The sequence below is a fragment of the Quercus suber genome, unplaced genomic scaffold, assembly GCF_002906115.3.
Source record: "Quercus suber isolate HL8 unplaced genomic scaffold, Cork oak 2.0 scaffold_5, whole genome shotgun sequence".
In the NCBI taxonomy this organism is placed as follows: domain Eukaryota; kingdom Viridiplantae; phylum Streptophyta; class Magnoliopsida; order Fagales; family Fagaceae; genus Quercus; species Quercus suber.
The window spans coordinates 1,411,695-1,430,565 of record NW_027069471.1 but is presented as its reverse complement, the minus strand read 5'-3'; the positions used below and the strand labels follow the sequence as shown (position 1 = coordinate 1,430,565).

At 33.5% G+C, this 18,871-nt stretch overlaps 1 protein-coding gene across 1 annotated transcript; it reads left to right on the top strand.

Annotated features, from left to right (window-relative positions):
- Positions 1 to 7,763: 7,763 nt before the first annotated feature.
- On the top strand, positions 7,764 to 11,937 carry LOC136066738 (NDR1/HIN1-like protein 10). The gene is made up of 2 exons (XM_065771494.1): positions 7,764 to 7,874; positions 11,479 to 11,937. The coding sequence occupies exons 1-2, from the start codon at positions 7,764 to 7,766 to the stop codon at positions 11,935 to 11,937; spliced, it is 570 nt and encodes a 189-aa protein (XP_065627566.1).
- The last annotated feature ends 6,934 nt before the right edge of the window (positions 11,938 to 18,871 follow it).

Sequence of the window (18,871 nt, the reverse complement as noted above, 5' to 3'; positions counted from 1 at the left end):
ACTACCCATCTTTCTCCCCTCAATCCAAACAGGCCTTTAGGTAACAGAGAAAAGATTATCTATACTCTTACAATTACAAATACTTGAGAGCCACAGTGAGGGCAAGCTCACGGGCTCTTCACTCTAGAATGCGTGGGTTGTATTTTATTTTATTTTATTTTATTTTTTTGAGAATAAACGGCATAAATTTATTCAAAGAAAGTAATAAGTTTATACAAAAGCAAGGCAGCATAATAGATCAACCATGCTAAAACTATACTAGCTATAGAGCTTTCTCATCACCTATCAAAAACCAGCAACTATATGCAAAGTTGCAATAAGGAATGCCAAAGAAAAACAAGACTATCTTACAAGTACTCAAGACAAGCTTCCATAATTAACTTCCAAATATTCTAAAGCATAGGTTGCAGCAAACTTGGCTAGAAAGGGGGATCAGGACGTGGAGTACCATAGCAAGCCTTATTCTGCTTATTCCAAATCATCCAGCTGGTTGTAAAAAATATTGCAATCTCTGGGTCATTTTTCTTTTGCATTATTTGATCAGCCACATCCACAAATGAAAGATTTGTGCAATGAGACATGATCTCCCTGAAGCATGTGGACTTCCAAACCTTGTCAGCATATGTATAGCTCAGTAGGATATGGTCTGTTAACTCCACCCCATCCTCACAACATTCACATCTAGCATCAATAAATTTTTTTTTTCTTCTAGTTAGATTTGCTTTAGTAGGCAGTATATCTCTACAAGCTCTTCAAATGAAAGTTTTGATTTTATTACATACCTTGATCGCCCAAATCGCTTTCCAAATTTTATTGCTCTGTGAGTGATTGGATGATTGGCCATGAGAAGATATTAGTTGTTGAGTTTGGATCTTCTTATATGTACTTTTTACTGAATGTTCACCCGTGTTTGTGAATGCCCAAATTTGGATGTCTTACACCACTCTATTGCTCAATGAGATGGATTTAATAACCTCAGCTTCATGTGGGAGGAATACATGATCAATCATAGATACTCGCCATGATCTTGTAGTTGGATCAATGAGGTTATCCATTGTGGCCATTGTTGACATTGTGGAGCACAGGGTTACCACCTTGAATGATGGTGGGGTTGGAAGCTATTGGTCTTGCCAAATTCAAATTTTATTTCCAGTTCCTACCCACCATCTCAATCCATTGTCCAAGACAGATTTGGCTGCCACTATACTTTTCCATACAAAACTCCCTGAATGATTTGGTGATGGAGCATCTAAGAAAGATTTATTGGAAAAGTACTTTGATTTGTAGACTCGATAGATCAAGGAGTGTGTGTTTGTCAAAATCCTCCATCATTGTTTGGCTAACAATGCACGAAGACAAGTTTTAATACAACCCACGCAATCTCTGCCCAAGACGATGGGAGGAATTGCGTGGGCTGTATTAAAACTTGTCTTCGTGCATTGTTTGATGTCTAGTTAATAAGGCTTGGGTCATTTTTTGGGCCTTACTTTGAACCCAATTCGAGCCTTGATTCCCTCCCGGGACTAGCCATCACCTTGTTGGGGCCATACAGGCCTAACCTTGACTTTGCTATTTGCGTATATATTTGCCAAATTTCCTTATGGGTGGCGTTCTGTTTTGATGTAGAATCAACATGTAGGTCACGCTTTAATGACCTTTAAGATATTCATATAAATACCCACCCACACGTCGGTCAATAGTTTGTGAGAACCACCCGACATTACATGTGAGACTTATCTCAGACAATATCACACTTTTGAATTTTAATTTAAACAAGATTTAGATACATTACTTAAATGTTGCTTTTTAGGTTTTTTTTCTTAAAATTTAGATATAGTATAAATAAAAGTGTATTTTTTAGTGAAGTAACCACATAGTTGAATCTTAAGAGAAGAATTTAAAAAACATCTCTTAAAGTATTGTACCTAAGTTTTGTCATTTTTTTTTAAAACCCACTTTTGAAATTTTTTTTTTCCTTCTTGTTTAGTAAAAATTGATAATCAATTACCCATTGGAAATTTTAGTTTCCCTAATGAAAGAAAGGAAAGTTGATAGTTTTGGGAATTGAATGTTTAATAATATATATGGCGAAAATGCACTTTTGGTCCCTACATTTTGGGCAAAATTTGCTAAATAGACTGATTTTTAGAAGTTTTTTTGTGAGCAAAATGTGCTTGAAACTATATCGTTAGTCAGACTGTTTCCAAAAAAAAAAAGTGGAAGTCGAGTTTAAGAAACTCGACTTCTGTGCAAATGCAACTCGAGTTTCTTAAACTCGACTTCCACTTTTTTTTTTTTAGTCACTGACAGGGTGCGGGCAAGAGAAAAATGGGTTGGAACTCGATTTTCTTAAACTCGATTTTCAAAAACAGTCCAACTAACAAATTAGTTTCACGCGTGTGCTGTTCACCCTAACTCGACTTCTGTGCAAATGCAACTCGAGTTTCTTAAACTCGACTTCCACTTTTTTTTTTTTAGTCACTGACAGGGTGCGGGCAAGAGAAAAATGGGTTGGAACTCGATTTTCTTAAACTCGATTTTCAAAAACAGTCCAACTAACAAATTAGTTTCACGCGTGTGCTGTTCACCCAAAAAATTCTTAAAATCAATCCAACTAGCAAATTTTGCCCTACATTTTGAGTCAAGTCTCATTTTTGTCCTAAAATTGATTTTGCTACTAATGTAATCTCTAAAAAAGGAAAATTGATTCTATTTTGGTCCCTATCGTTAACCCAGTAACAGAAACCTCTTACGTGGCAGATGAAATACCCTGTTTGTTGACGTGGCGCTGACGTGACACTGATGTGTCCATTAAAACATTATTAAAAAAATTATTTGGCATTTTTTAAATGCCACATCAGATTTAAATTAATAAAATATTAAAACAATAAAATTTTAACTCCTCAATCTTAATTTTAATTTAAAAAAATAAAAAACAAACAAAGGCTCCACCATTATTTTCCAAAAGAGTTTAGTCTTTAGTTTTAAACACTTTTTTTTTTTTTATTACAAACAAACTAATTTTAAACTTTTTAGTTTTAAACCTTTTTTTTTTTTCCAGAAGAGTTTTCAGCTGCCTCCACCATTCTTTTCTCCTCAACAGTCAACACCAAAGGCTATCTTCTACCAACCCTATCTCTCAAACCCTAACCATTCCCAAGTCCTTCAATGGCCTCTGCAAACCCCTCAAATCCTAACCCTCTTGCTCCATTTCTTTCACTTCTCGTTCTCACTCACGACGTAGCAATAGCTTTGTTATCAATACCTCTCGCTCAAACAAGCTCTCTCTCTTGGTTCAAGCTCTATCATCTTCTCAATTCAAGCCACTGCCATCGCCTTTGATGGCCGAAGCCTAAGAACACAGGCTAAACATGATGATGCCACCAACGGCCGAAAACCCAAATCTTTCATCTTCTCAGTTCAATCTCTTGATGGCTAGTTTGTTCTCTCTCTAACTCATCATCTTTGTCTCTCTCTTTAATCCCATGTGAAAGCATAGAGGACCAAGTTTTTCTTTTGGGTTTGTTAAGGATCTGTGGTTCGATGATGTAATTTATGGATTTTGGGTTAATGATTGGGTTTTCTCTAGGGTTTGTTGATGATAAGTGGCCTGATTGGTGCTATGTTGTTTTGTTGTTGATGTTGGATGATTTAGATGTTTTGTTGTTGATTTGGCTGGGTTTTGGAGATATATTTGGGATGAAATTATATGTATTTAGTTGAATTTGTGTTATGAGAAATGTTGGAAAAGAAAATTTTTAGAGTACTATTTTCTTCGTTCTTGTGAGCTGGGTTTGTGTTCTTGTAATCTGGGTTTAAGTTCTTGTTTATTCATGATCTTCAACATAAATTGAATTTATGTGTTTTTACGTTTTTAATTTTGTTTTTATGTTTTTTTTTTTTAAATTTTGTTAAAATTAATAAATTAATTTTTAAAAATAAGATGTTGACGTGTATGTTGATGTGGATGCTGATATGGTATTTTTTAAATATTATTTTAATAGCCACGTCATCATTTCCTGTGCTAACTGTGCCCCCGTCTGCCACATCAGTATTTTATTAGTGGGTTGATGGCAGAGACCAAAATAGAATCGATTTTCTTTTTTTAGGGACTACATTAGTAGCAAAATCAATTTTTGGACTAAAATGAGAATTAACTTAAAATGTAGGGACCAAAAGTGTATTTTCACCTATATATGTATGTATGTATGTATCCTAAAAAAAGAGATACTTTAAGAATATTGGTTTAGGAATTTTTTTTTTATTATTAAATTATGTAAAAGAAAAAAATGACTATTTTTTTTTTTAAAGGGTAAATTTCACTAACTACCCCTAAGGTTTGGGCTAATGCCAACCAGGTCCAAAACAATTCAAAACTAACCATTTTAGTCCTTAAACTTTAAACTGTTTTAACAAATTATTTATTTTAGCTTCTCTCTCATACCTTTCTTCTCTCTGGTTCCTCAATTTTTAGTTTTCACTCTCTAACTCTCTAATCCCTCTCACTCTTAAACCTTTCTTACTCTCTTGTCCCACTCTCTTCTCTCTTTAGTGGTCTTTGAGGCAGCGCCGTGGCATGGGTAAGTGGTGTTTCGTGGGTTTTGGTGTGGGATTATTTTAGCTTCTCTCTCATACCTTTCTTCTCTCTGGTTCCTCAATTTTTAGTTTTCACTCTCTAACTCTCTAATCCCTCTCACTCTTAAACCTTTCTTACTCTCTTGTCCCACTCTCTTCTCTCTTTAGTGGTCTTTGAGGCAGCGCCGTGGCATGGGTAAGTGGTGTTTCGTGGGTTTTGGTGTGGGAAAGTGGTGGTTTGTGGATTTTGGTGTGGGTCAACATTAGAGTCTCTCCCTTCTCTCTCTCATGGTCTTTGCAGCTTCACCGTGGTGTGGGTAAGTTGTGATTCATGGGTTTTAGTGTGGATCAGCATTGAGGGTTTGGGTTTTCTCTCTCGTGGTGTTTGTGGCAATGCCGTGGTGTGGGTTAGGGATGGTTAGGTTTCGATCCATTGTGATGGGTTTCTTGTGGGAGTGGTTGGTGGTGGACGGTCACAAAGCCACAGAGAGGAGCAAAATTTTTTTCTTACTGAGGCCCATGAATTTGGGGGTTTTCTTAAAAGGATGTTTTGATTTTGGATTAGGATTTTGAGTTTAGAAGCCTTAGAGTGTTTGGGTTTTCTCTCCTATGGTGTTTGTGGCAGAGCCGTGGTGTGGGTTAGGGGTGGTTAGATTTCGGTCAGCGATGGTGGGTTTGTTGTAGGGGTGGTTAGTGGTGGACGGTCACAAATCCACAAAGAAGAGAAAATGTTTTTTTCTTACCGAGGTTTGCGAATTTGGGGGTTCGATTAAGAGGATGTTTTGATTGACTGAGTTTTGGTTTTAAATTATGATTTTGATTTGAGAGGCTGATTTTTTTGTCACGGTTCTTGATTCTTGATTGCATGATCTGTGGTTTTGGGTTTAAATTTGTTATGTTTTCCTCCTCATTTAATGAAAGTGAGTTTTGATTGTTGGTTTCATTCAAGCATTTTTTTTTATTTGTTTACTGAGAAAGTTCTTGTTCTTCTTATAGAGATTTTTTAATCAAAGTCAGAGAAACAAAAGAGAGAGAGAGAGAGAGAGAGAGAGAGAGAGAGAGAGAGAGAGATGATGGGTGAGTTAATAGCGTTATAGTTCGTTTGGACTTAGGACTAAAATTGTTAGTTTGGAATTGTTTTGGACTTGATTGGTGTTAGCCCAAACCTCAGGGGTAGTTAGTGAAATTTACCACCAAAAAAAAAAAAAAAAAACTTATCATAGCACCCATACATGAATTATTTCTACAATTACTAATTTGCCCTTCACTCTTTGATGATGTTTATTTTTCCATTGAGCTATTTGATTCACTTAATTTACTAAAAAGTAAAAATGCTTAATTAGGTCACTCAAGAAAAAATTAGCTTTTGTATTTTGTTATGTTTCTTACAAAATTCAAGAATAGGACGATCATTTTTGCAAAACTTTTTGGATTATTGTTGTTAATTTCCTTATATGTCATGGTTGATGTGGATTTTTCTTACTTATTAAAAATTTAAAAGTTGGAATAGTCTACTTAAGACTGGTACCTCAACCAAGAGAGTCAATCTCGTATCGGAGGCTGTACCAGTTTGACCAGTAGAATGATATATTTTGGTATCGGTTAATACTGGTTTATCGTTTCAGATTTACCGTTATTTTTTATATTTATAAATATATATATATATATATATATTGGTTTAAAGGAAATATATATTAATTAGGCAACCAAGATGGCTAAGTTAGTAGCGACATGCCTACAAAAGCTTTCCCCATTCTCATTTGCATACACTAAGGCAACTATATATATCAGCAGATGGGGGAACATAAAAAATTACAAAATCCTCTTGAGAATTACATCCTTTCCAAGCTAATGCATTGGTACATTTATTTGCTTCCCGAAACACATGCTTCACCTTGGTGTGGGGAATCTTGTTCAGCAATAATCTGAAGTCAAACAACAAGGATGAGTAAGCTGCATTGGAAGAGTTCCTGGAAATAATCAAGTCCACAATAACTTTCGTGTCAAGTTCAATTTCCAAATTTTGCACACCAAGCTGTATGGCAAATTGCAAACCATCCCTGTGGGCCCAAAATTCAACCATAATGCTTGTTGTTGACCCAATATATCTAGCAAAACCCTTTATCCAATTCCCTGCACTACCCCTTATGACTCCACCACCTCTTGCCCTCCCTAGATTACCACACGACACTCCATCGGTATTCAGTTTATACCAATTGGGGGTGGTTTTTCCCAACAAACAAAAATGGTTGTCTATTCTTTGATCTTACCCACACAAAAATGATACTCCGTAGCTTTACTAATACTCTGTAGCTTTAATGATGTGTGTATATATATATATATATATTATAATAAATATAAAAGTTTACCATAAAACAATACATTAATTCTGAACAAACTATTCATGATTTTAGACTTTAGCATCAATTAAAAGAAAAAGAAAAAAACACAATATAAAAAATAGAAAGCTTAACTATTCATTGCGTACTAAGAAAATAAATAATGCTAATAAGTTACAATATTTACCATAAACAACAAGTGAAGGAATGAATTAAAGCCAAAAAAAAAAAAAAAGTGAAGAAAAAAAGAAGAAGATGGACACGTGATGACTCTAAAATAGCAAAAGATATACAGTAAGTGCATTAAATTGCCACACCACTTCCATCGAACCATCTGACATCATTGACTAAATAGTAAAGCCAAAAAAAAAAAAAAAGTGAAGAAAAAAAGAAGAAGATGGACACGTGATGACTCTAAAATAGCAAAAGATATACAGTAAGTGCATTAAATTGCCACACCACTTCCATCGAACCATCTGACATCATTGACTAAATAGATAGATAAGAAAATTTGAAAGACACAAAGCTGAAAGCACACAGTTGTAGTGCATTAATAGTAAAGAAACCAAAGACGCAAGAAAGAAGAAGAAGAAGAAGAAGAAGAAGGAGAATAATTAAGAAGTTGCAGTGGCAGCTACAATGGAGAGGAATGGGATCTAAATTAGAAAAGGGTATAGAAGGAAAAAGAAAATGAAAGATTTGGAGCACAGATCTTAGTCATTAAGCACCAAGTTAGTGAGTCACAGACCCATTTTTCTCATCTTCTTCTTCCTTTTCTTTTTCTTTTTTCTTCTTGTTTGTATCAATCTGAAACCTCTTTACTGGCCAAAATGCCTGGAATATCCTGAAATGGCCGGAACAGACCAGTACGACCCGGTATTTGAGGCGGTACGAATGACAGCAGTTTCTATACCAGTGATGGTTCTGGTACGAAAATTTCTGGCTGTACCAGCCGGTATGGTACGAAATTTTCTACCTTGACCTCAACACTAGAATTTGGTGATATTCCTAACTTCTAGTTAAATGTTTAAAAAAATAAAAAATTAGGAGGAAGTAAAAGTTATTTTTAACAAAACTGTTAAACATGTAACAAATTTTACTTAAAAGTTATTTACTATTATTATTTTAAGGCTAAAATATAAAACTGACCCTCTAAGTTTCACATTTTATCATTTTAGTATTCTAAGTTTCAGTTTTTTCATTTCAGTTATCAAAGTTTCAAAGTTTATATTTGTTACCATTCTGTCAAGTATTGCCGTTTACTAACCAAATCAACACCGTTTTGGATGATTTTATTATTATTTAATTTTACTAAAAAACGTTATTAGCCCAAACATTTTTTTTGATTAGGAAGAATAGGATGGTGGAGACAAAGACAGAGCGAAGTCAGAACTTGTAGATGGACAGCCAGGATTTGGCTGTGGATAGCAAAGTTGAAGAGGTGGGATTGGGACTTTGGGGTTCGGAAAGCGAGCTGTCTTCGCTACCGGTAATAGTTTTCTCTTTTGCTATTATCGTTAACCCTCTCGATGTAGTCAAGGTAGGGCACATGCCCATGTTTTTTTTTTTTAGTCTTGGTTGGTGTGTGGAACTGTGGGGAAAAGAAATGAAGAAAAAGATTGGATTTTGATTATGTAAATTAAAAGCTTTGCGCTGTTTTTTCGTTTTTTATTGTGTATTTGATATAATGACAATCTGGGTTTCTGAAAAGTTTTGGTCTTCTTGTTATTCTGAATAGCAAATTTAATTTTTTTTTTTTGGTAATTAACATTTTTCAATAAAATAAAATTTAGAAATTTAAAAAAAAAAAAAATCATTCAAAATGGCAATCCTTGACAAAAGGTAATGGAGGACTGAATTGACAAAATTAAAACTTAGAGGACTGAAATGACAAACAATGAAACTTAAAGAATCAATTTTGAATTTTAGCCTTATTTTATTTTTATTTTTTTAGAAGATTTTTTTTTTTTTTTAATTCAGTAGTTATAAACTTATAATTACGGGGAGAGTACGGTTTTACCCTATAAGAATATGTAATATCATATCACATTTCGAATACTCTTGGGTCCTTGACAATTTTGCTAAATGAACTTTATAATGGATATTTAAAGCTATTTAACTCGGTTCAAATGATTCTAAAAAAAAACTTGGTTCAACGCAATTCCCACCATTTGTTACTATATACCTTTAATACATTCCTATCGGTTCCATTGAATTCAATTCGCGTGAAATCTATTTCCAAGCAACGCACGCAAGTCCTGTCAAAAATCAAAATGAACATTGTCGAAAAAGAGAGTTCAGAGTACAGTGCATTAATTCACACACAACCAAAAAATAAATTAATAATAAATCACACATAACATAAATCGGAACAGAACTTTTCCAAGGCAAACGCGTCGGGGAGTATCATTTGTATGTAAAATGAGTATAACAAAAAGTCAGCAATCTATGGGGGCAACTTCTTGCAGTCCCCTAGCACTGGTACACAAAAGATGGGCAATTATCATATTTTTCAGGTTGTTGGGTTGCTCTCAACCCTCGACCCTTTTCAGTAACACATTTGCAGATCTGTTAGCTTTATGGTGTATGTGACATGGATGGACGATACATTCACGATCCAATAAATTCTTTTAAACTGTTAAAATATTAATTATTTTTTTCTTTTTTCTTTTTTCTTTTTTCATTTTTCATGAAAATTTTCTTTAAGTGGATTATTAACCAGTAGCCTAAAAGCACTCGTTAACATTTCCCTTCTTTTAATCACATACCAATTCTAATGCCAATGCCCCATGGGTCGTTAGCCAATTAATCTCCAAGCTAAGTCTAATCCATGCATAATAGCCCACAATTCAACAATATTATTAGTTGTGTTACCAATATGCAACGAGTAACCTCTCACCCAATATTTATTTTAGTCTTTAAGAAACACATTTTAAGTTTTAACTCACATCACACTCATGTAGCCACATATTGCTAAACCTCAGCTTACGATTTACCAAATTGGAAATCCATAATTACCACTAAGATTCACTTTCACTTCCCATTGCTATATCTAGTTATAGGACAAAACTCGAGTCCAGTTGTTCCCGTGCACCCGAAGCCATTGTTATGGTAACACGTGGCTAAAGGAAGATGTGTGCCATCACAACAAATCCAATGCCTTAAAGTACTAAATCCAAGCCAAATCCCTAGTCTAAATACACTCTTACTCTTCCACCATCTTCTAAAGCATTCATTGTTTTCCATGTTTTAATTTGCACTATAGTTGATTTTGTTTTTGCTTTTGCTTCCCCCCCCCCCCCCCTCCCCTTTTTTTTAAAAAATAGGGAAAAGTATCCATCTACACTCGTTTACATATACTATTTTGCATTAATATCTACAATTAATACATGAATGTCCACATTTTAACAGATGAAAGTGGATGTAATAGTGCACTAAAAAGCTTTAAGCATTTGAGATTAAAGTTTGGAATTCCTTCATTTTTTTCAATTTTGAGGAAAAAAAGTTTTTTAACACAAGGGTAAATTTTAGATACACTTCCTTACTAGGAAATATACTTTAAATTTTCACAATAAATTCAAAAGCATATTTGTATTGAGTTTAATTGAACTTAGAAATGATAGCATTGTTTATATTGCATTGGTCAATACAAACTAATATCTTAATATAATTACAAAATTAAAGTTCACACCTAAGAGTGTATAACTTTTGAATTTTTTTTCTTTTTCTTTTTCTTAGAACAACTTTATTAAAGGAATTTTAAAACGGCCAAGAGCCTTGTATATAACAAACAATCCGACACCTATTGACGTTAAATTATTTAGGTTCAAATACCTCTTTTTCTAATTATCAAATTTAAATAAAAATATAAATCTTTAAATCCGGTCCAATGTAATCCCAAAGCCAAAGAGGCCCAATTGCAGACAATTTTATTTTTTTGAGAATCAATTGCAGATAAACTTGAATTCGGTAATGTTGGCCCGGTCCAAAGCCGCCAAATTGAATTCGGTATTGTTGGCAAATCCACCATATATAGAGAATGGAAATTGGAAGATCAAGTTTTGAAATTCTAATCTCTTCCAAATATTGGATTTGGAACAGAACTTTTCCAAACCAAACGTGCGTTTCCTATGTCACTGTATCGTGCAACCCCGCGTAGCCAAACCGTAGCTTACCAATTTGGACAATGGAAATTGCCACTACCTTTCTTTCAACACTACTCATCCACCGCTATATATATACACACACATCACACTTGTAAATTGTACCACTCTTCCACCATCTTCTATTAGCGTTAATTCTTCACCAACCAAAAAAAAAAAGACAAAAACTTTCTCTTAGTGAATTTCTTGAGCTTAATTTTGTGATCAACAATAGTAGAGAAAGAACCCCACTTGAATGGTTCCTACCCCGGCCCATCAATGCCACCACCAAACGAAGCCGACAAACGCAAAGGCCGTGGCTGCTTTTGTTGCCTTTTTGGCTGCCTTTGGAAAACCATAGTGGCCTTGATTCTCATCATTGTCCTTGCTATCTTCATCTGTTGGCTTATCCTTCAACCCAGAATGTTCAAGGTCCATATCACGGATGCCAAACTCAATTCAATTTCACAAACAACAACAACAACAATCTTCGATACAAACTCGACCTCAACATCACTCTCAGAAACCCCAACAAGAAGATGGCTATGTACTTCGACAAAATCGAGGCCAATGCGTTCTACGAGGGCCAGAGGTTCGATACAGAGAATTTGACGATATGGGGTTTCAAATTAGAACGCAAGAGTAGGCATTTTTTGAATGCAACGTTTGCAGGTCAGCAATGGATGGAGCTTGGAGCTAATGTGCTTGACTTCAATGAGGAAAAAAGTGTTGGGGTTTATAGCATTGATTTGAAGTGCCATCTTCGTATTAGGTTCAGGATTGGAGATTTCATTGGTGGGGATAGCAATGGATGGAGCTTGGAGCTAATGTGCTTGACTTCAATGAGGAAAAAAGTGTTGGGGTTTATAGCATTGATTTGAAGTGCCATCTTCGTATTAGGTTCAGGATTGGAGATTTCATTGGTGGGGATCACAAGCCCAAGGTTAAGTGCGGATTGAAAGTTCCATTGAGTTCTAATGGAAATTTATCAACAGTTCGATTTGAGACTACCAGGTGCGACGTCCATTTGTTCTAATTGCCCGAGACCATTGTTACATTTGATTCAGGATGGTATAGTTCTTAGTAGTTCTTTATTTTATCATGTTTTCTTCATTGTTTTGTTATTCTGTGTAAAATATGCACTTGGGTTTACGAGATATAGAGCTGGGGATTATCAGATTATGTATGCTTTCAGTCTTTATAGGTTCTATCTTTGTACGATTTAAAAAAAAAAAATTTAATTTAAGAATAATTGTTGGACTTCCTTGTTATATATTGTTAGTGTATCATGCATATCATATCGAGGATATATTAATAATTAAATGTCTGTTTGAATATCGATTATTTTGTTAAAACTGAAAATTTATTACTGAGAGTATATATTAATATTTTGAAATATTAAGGGTCTGTTTGGATATCGATTATTTTGCTAAAACTAAAAATTTATTGCTGAAAGTACTATAGATAAATGTAAAAACTAATTGAAATAGTACAGTAAGGCTCATGAATAACACCAAAAAGTGCAGTTGAATCTATGGATAATAGCAAAAATAAGTTGAATAGTAAAGTAATTTTCATTTTTTATTGGTATCCAAACGGAGGCTAATTTTGTCTTATTAAAGCACATTTGAGTAAGTAATGTTACATTAAGTAGCACTCATATTGTGGGTTTTAATTAGCTCAACTAGTAAAGTTTCTGATGATTGAATAAGAAATTAGTGGTTTAATCCCCGCCTACACCAAAAACTAACTGGTGTCTTATTCTGGTGATAAAGAGCTATCATTAGGAACGAACGCCATAGGTTGGAACTCTGCTAAATCAGCCTGTAAAACAGCCGAAACATGTGATGGAACATTCTTCATCAAAAAAAAAAAAAAAAAAAAATTTGGAATGTCAATCACATATCTTGCCACATTATGAGCAATACTATTACATTCTCTCCTTGTATGAGAGTATAGTAATTGAAAAATACTATTAGAGTAGATCTTTGCATCTTCAATCCAAGGGCCTATAAAGGATAGCGTAGTATCATGTTCAATTAGTGCTTTGATAACCACCAACGAGTTGCCCTCCAATATCGCTTTGGATGAAAATACATACACACAGCAATGTGTTACATTGATTAAAACTGACATTATTCATCATATATTGTTTTGTTTGTTTCGATGGACAATCTTGTGTAAAAATAGTTTTACATGTTTTTCAGTATTTCGTAACATTAGAAAAAATTAGTCAAAGGAAAAACTATCTTCAGTAAACATAAAAAGAATAACTTATTTTTTGAGATTATTTTCTACTAATTTTTTTGGAAAACAACTCTATTACATAACAAGCTAAATAAGGGAAGTTAGAATATTGTTTTTCAACTCATTTAAAGTTGCAACCAAACATAGGAAAATAAGATAATTTCATAGAAAATACTTTTTAGAAAATTACTAATATTTTTAGAAAACATTATTGTCAAAACAAGCATAGGGGAGAATATCATGACATTATACTTCGAAAATGCCTAATAATTTTCTAAATTAGTGTCCTCAGTTCTTATCATTAAGAACCTATCTATAGAAAAATGTCAAGTGTGTGGCCTCTGAAACTATCAGAATGGTAGTGAGAATAATCACAAGGAAGCAAGAGCAGAGCACGATACAGAGAAGCTTGATCTAAGTAAGAAGCAATGAACTGCATAAACGACATCAGTATTATGTTTTGAATGTTATACAGAAACGGCAAGGAGCTTAGTCTTCTATTTTAGTTGCATAAGTGTTTACACGTGGGAGAGTTAGTTTCCATGTGCATTCACGTGAGAGAGTTTGTTAAGACAGGTTGTTAGTGTTAGTTATTTGATTAGATAGGTTTTACTGACTTAGATCAACCTATATATATTTGTAATCTCGTTTTTGGTTATTAAATGAAAACAGAAATTCATTCACTTTCTGATAGAAACACACACATTGTAGGTATAACTTTATAAGCATTTTTTTTTAATGAAAACTTTATAAGCATTTAAGAACAAATGAATGGCACATTTTATACTCTTAGAAAAATTAAAAAAAGAAAAAGAAAAGAGAAAAAGAATGACTCGTTTTACTGATAAAATTCTTCCCATAAGTTACAAGTCCAGCCACCAAATTTGTATTCTATTGACATAAATGTTCCCTCAATGCCTCTTGGTCCTCACCTTTAATTACATTTACAACTAGGTTTTACTTATCTCGTGGCACACCAAATAAAAACAGAGCATTATCCTCTGCATGTATTTAATATTAAGATTTTTTTTTCCCTGATTTTTTTTTTTTTTGGAGAAACAAACACATACACATGGGAGTGGGAAAAGAGTATTAACACACTATTTTTGGATTTGATAATTTACAAAATGCTATATTATTTAAAATTTCAAATAGTATGGCCAGTAGATACACTTTTAGATTTATAATATTTAATTTAAATCATGAAATAGATTAAGGTTACATTTGGATTCAGCTGAAAAACCCAGCGCATCTGCGTCTGGCAAAATTTTTTTTTTTTTTGGCATGTGTTTAAGAGACAAACCTCACTGTTACAGCTACTGTTCATAAACAGTAGCCGCAATGTTTGACTTTTCTCACCCTTTTCAGCACATCAATGAGTCCCGTGCACTGTTCACAAGCCCATAAACCTCACTTTTCAGCAATTTTTTCATTAAAAATGGGTCTCATGATACTATTCACACATTTAAAAATTATTTTGCTACAGTGTTTTTTAGTTTTCAGTTTTCAACTGTATGCAAACGGACCCTAATTTTAAATGGATGAGATCAAATCCTTCATGTTAATTTCAATCATGAATGATACTTTTTTTTTCTTCTTCTAAATAAACAAACTTTATTGAGAAACAAACACATACACAAGAGAGTGGAAAAAGAGTCTTAACACACTATTTTTGGATTTGATAATTTACAGAATGCTATATTATTTAAAACTTTAAATAATATGGCCACTAGATACACTTTTAGATTTATAATATTTAATTTAAACCATGTAATGAATTAATTTTAAATGGAGGAGTTTAAATCCTACATATAAATTTCAATCATGAATGATACTTTTTTTTTCTTCTTCTAAATATACAAACTTTATTGAACAAAGAACCAAGCTAGAGGGGAAGAGTTTTACTTATCTTCAGTAGTTTTTCAATCGGACATTTAGATAGTTTTTCTTTGAGATAGAATGATGTGATAGAGGGTCTTAATTTTCATCTTTTGTTTAGTTAATGAGTGATGTGGCAATTTCTCATTAAAACAAAATGAAATGTCGCGTTAAAAAAACCTATTGGAGGTAAACCAGGCCTGATTTACATTCCTAAATACATGAGAATCGAGAAGAAAACTAAAAAGACAGTTGAAATGAGTAGATCTTAGTACCTGTATTCTCTATCGATCAATGAGGGTGAACTTGGGCTGTTTTATAATGCCGGCTGGGATGATCTTTATAATGCCGGCCTGTCTTCAGTCTGTGCTTTGCTTTTCTGGTCACTAACAGAGCTGCTCTTGATTCTGTTATCAGTGGTCAGTTTAGTCTATTAGCTTAGTCCGAGTGAACTTTATATTTGCCTTTAGATCTGCCAATAACTCCCAGGCTAGCTTTGTCTTTCCCAATTGTTGCATTACTTCTCGATGGTTTTTGAAAACACTTATGATTTGCTCCGCAATTCTCAGAGTCAGATCGTTCATAAGTTTTACTTAGAGTATTCATGTTCATCCATACTTAAAAAAGATTCCCTTCTCCCAATTTCCTCATACATTTAGTTTTTTTTTTTTTTGATGGGAAGACTGCAACTTTCATTAAGAAAATCAAATAAAGTGTACATCATGGAGAAGAGCTTACTCTAAGAAGCAAGGAGTTTCTTCCATCCAAGCCAAATAATCCGCACTGCCTAAAGCATACTTTGCTAACAAGTGTGCAGGTCTATTACCTTGCCTTTTCACATGGGAAAAATCAATTCTATCTAAAGGCCTACAAGACATCAGAATACCCCATATCACAGGTGCTATCATAGATGGTGCTATAGAGGAACCACAGAGTGCGTTGTAAACCACCAAAAATCCCCTTCAAGAACAAAGTCATGGACACCCACATCCCGTGCAAACTCCAGCCCCACTTCAAATGCCTTAGCCTCCACTTCTAGAGCACCCATAGGAGCATTCAACTTCCTGCTTAGAGTAGCAATAACTTGCCCATTTGAATCTCTAATCATCACTCCCACAGCAGTACATTTTTGGGCCGAGAATACCACGCCGTCAACGTTAACTTTATATCTCGCAATTGGAGGAGGAGACCACCCAACAACCTTAGGCATTACTATACTGGGAACCAACTGATTTGCTTCTTGAAACTCTTGCAAGTATTGACGATACCACTGGAACAGAGCCACATCGCTCTTCTTTCTTCCACCATGCCAAACCTCATTACGGTTAAACCACATCACCCATGATACAGTCACCACCGGTTTAGCATCCTTTTCCTCATGTGAGTCCGTCATCAAAATCTGCCATAACAAGTCGTGGAATGAGTTAACTCGGGTCTGACCAAACTGAAACTTCAGCTTTGTGCATTGCCACACTTCTGAACCTACAATCTCCATAACCTCTTCCAGAATCTACGGGTTTTGCTAGGGTCCGAACTAGAACCTCTGTTGCTTGATCGAGACTCCTCCATTGCCAACCTGTACGCACTCCGAACAGTAAATAAACCATTAGGAGTAGCAGCCCACACAATTGTATCTTCAGGTAGGCGTGAACTCAGTGGGATACTTTTGATCAACTCTGCTTCACGGGGAAGGAAAATAGAATCGAATTTATTTGACTTTTAAATGCAACATATTTTATCTATACTATTATTTAAATGATTTTTTTTATTTAGATCAGATTTTTTTTATTCCAAAATATCCCAACACTCTTAGGTTTAAGTAGAGACAAAATTAAAGGATGGTCTGGTAAAAATACATATTTAACTTGCACTAAAATTTTGCCTACAAAATAGGAATACTTTTTCATTAACCCACTTCTTCAAAGCAACCATACATTCATTTATTTATTTATTTTTAAAATAGAAAAATGGATATGAATTATCAATTGTTTTACTCTTAAAAACTGATTTATTATGTCAAGTGTCAACAACGTTTTTCACTTTTCAATTACCAACCAAAATTTTTTTTCCCCTTTTTACAGCCGATTAAATTTATCATGGTTTATTGTTTTACTCCTAAAAAAAAAATAAAATAAAATAATTTGCCAACCACGTTTTCTACTTATCCAATTACTAAATTCAATTTTTTCCCTCTTTCAACAAATTGTAAACTAAATTCAAACTTTTTAAGAGATAGACTTATACGATTATATTTTTTATTAGCAGAAAACTTATATAATTAGCACAACAATTGCTAACCACGTTTTCCACTTTCTCAATAACCAAAAAAAAAAACAAAAAAACATTGTCACTTTCTAATCCTCATTTGTCTCTTGACTTCTCACCAATAAACACATACATGGTAGTTACCTCTCTTTCAAAAAAATTCTTTGAAATTTCAAAATTCAAGCAATCAATAGCTCCCAATATTTTTTACCAATCAAAACTAAAATTGGGTAACACATGTGAGATTCAAGCATTAGTTTTTCTATTTTCTCTGCTTCTTTGTTTCTCAAAAAGTACAAAGTTGTGAGGTTCTCAGGTTTGTCTGTTTAACTCTGTTGGATTTGATTATTCATTTCATTTATCATCAATTGAATTCAACTTAAATTCGTAGTTTTACTGTTCGATCTCCATAAATTATTTGGTTTTCATTTTCTTTTCTTTTGTGAGTTTGTAGGTGTAAAGGAACCTTTGAAGCAACCAAGTTTGAGAACAAACAGTAAGACAAACAGACAAGGTATAGTTTGAATTTGTGTTTTCAAATTTTGTAGCTTTAATGGATTGGTAATTTTCCTATCCATGATTCTATATAGGGTGAAAATGGTTCAAATTTGTTCTTGAAGGGTTTTTAATACTTAGTTTGTTTTTATCCGTAAAAATGTACTTTCAAAAAATATTTGTTGGTTAAACATAAATAAGAATGGATTTTTTAAAAGTGAAAATCCTATGTTGATTTAAACAATTTCTTTAATTTAATAAAAGTTTCTGCTGTTGTAGAAAAAAAAAAATTCAAACAAAAAGTCAGCACTAGGATTCAACAGAATGGTACATTACAGATAATTTGTAGGACTGAAATGAAAAACTCCCTTCACATATTTTTCTATTATTTTCTTTTCCTCTTTTTTTTCATTCAAAACTTCACTAAATTTGTTTCCTCTTCATTAAAATACTCCCTTTTTATTTTTTGGAAATTTGGATTTATGTTGTTTTTAGGTGATTGAGAACCTTGGAAAATGAATGGAAATTTAAAATATTTATTATTTGTTAATTGTTGAGGATTCTTTTTTCTAGCAACCAAAACCGTATTATTAATAACTCACTTTTTAATTTATTTACAGGTTGATTTGGTAAATTAAGAAGGGTGATTTGGGATTTGCTCTGCCAAATTCTCAAAGACAATTAAAGACACATCTTCCTCTTCTTTCTTCTATATTTTGGTTGTTGGGTGGTTGAAAATGGATATAAGTGCTTCGACAATAAGGCACATAACAACTCATTCATCTATGTAATGAACTTAGGCAGTTGAAGGATTCATACAAGTTTTGTATGTTTTATTTTGTGATTTAATAGTCTTTACATTAAAATAAAAATCCCTAACCTTAGTGAATACAGATTATAATTTTATGTGATATATGTATATGAATGGTG

What these genes read in the sequence shown, in the direction of transcription:
- LOC136066738 (XM_065771494.1), top strand. Translation starts at nt 7,764, where the DNA reads ATGGCCGGAACAGACCAGTACGACCCGGTATTTGAGGCGGTACGAATG. An exon ending in TGGCTGTACCAGCCGGTATG is followed by an intron (nt 7,875 to 11,478) that starts GTACGAAATTTT and finishes CCTTCAACCCAG; the next exon opens with AATGTTCAAGGTCCATATCA.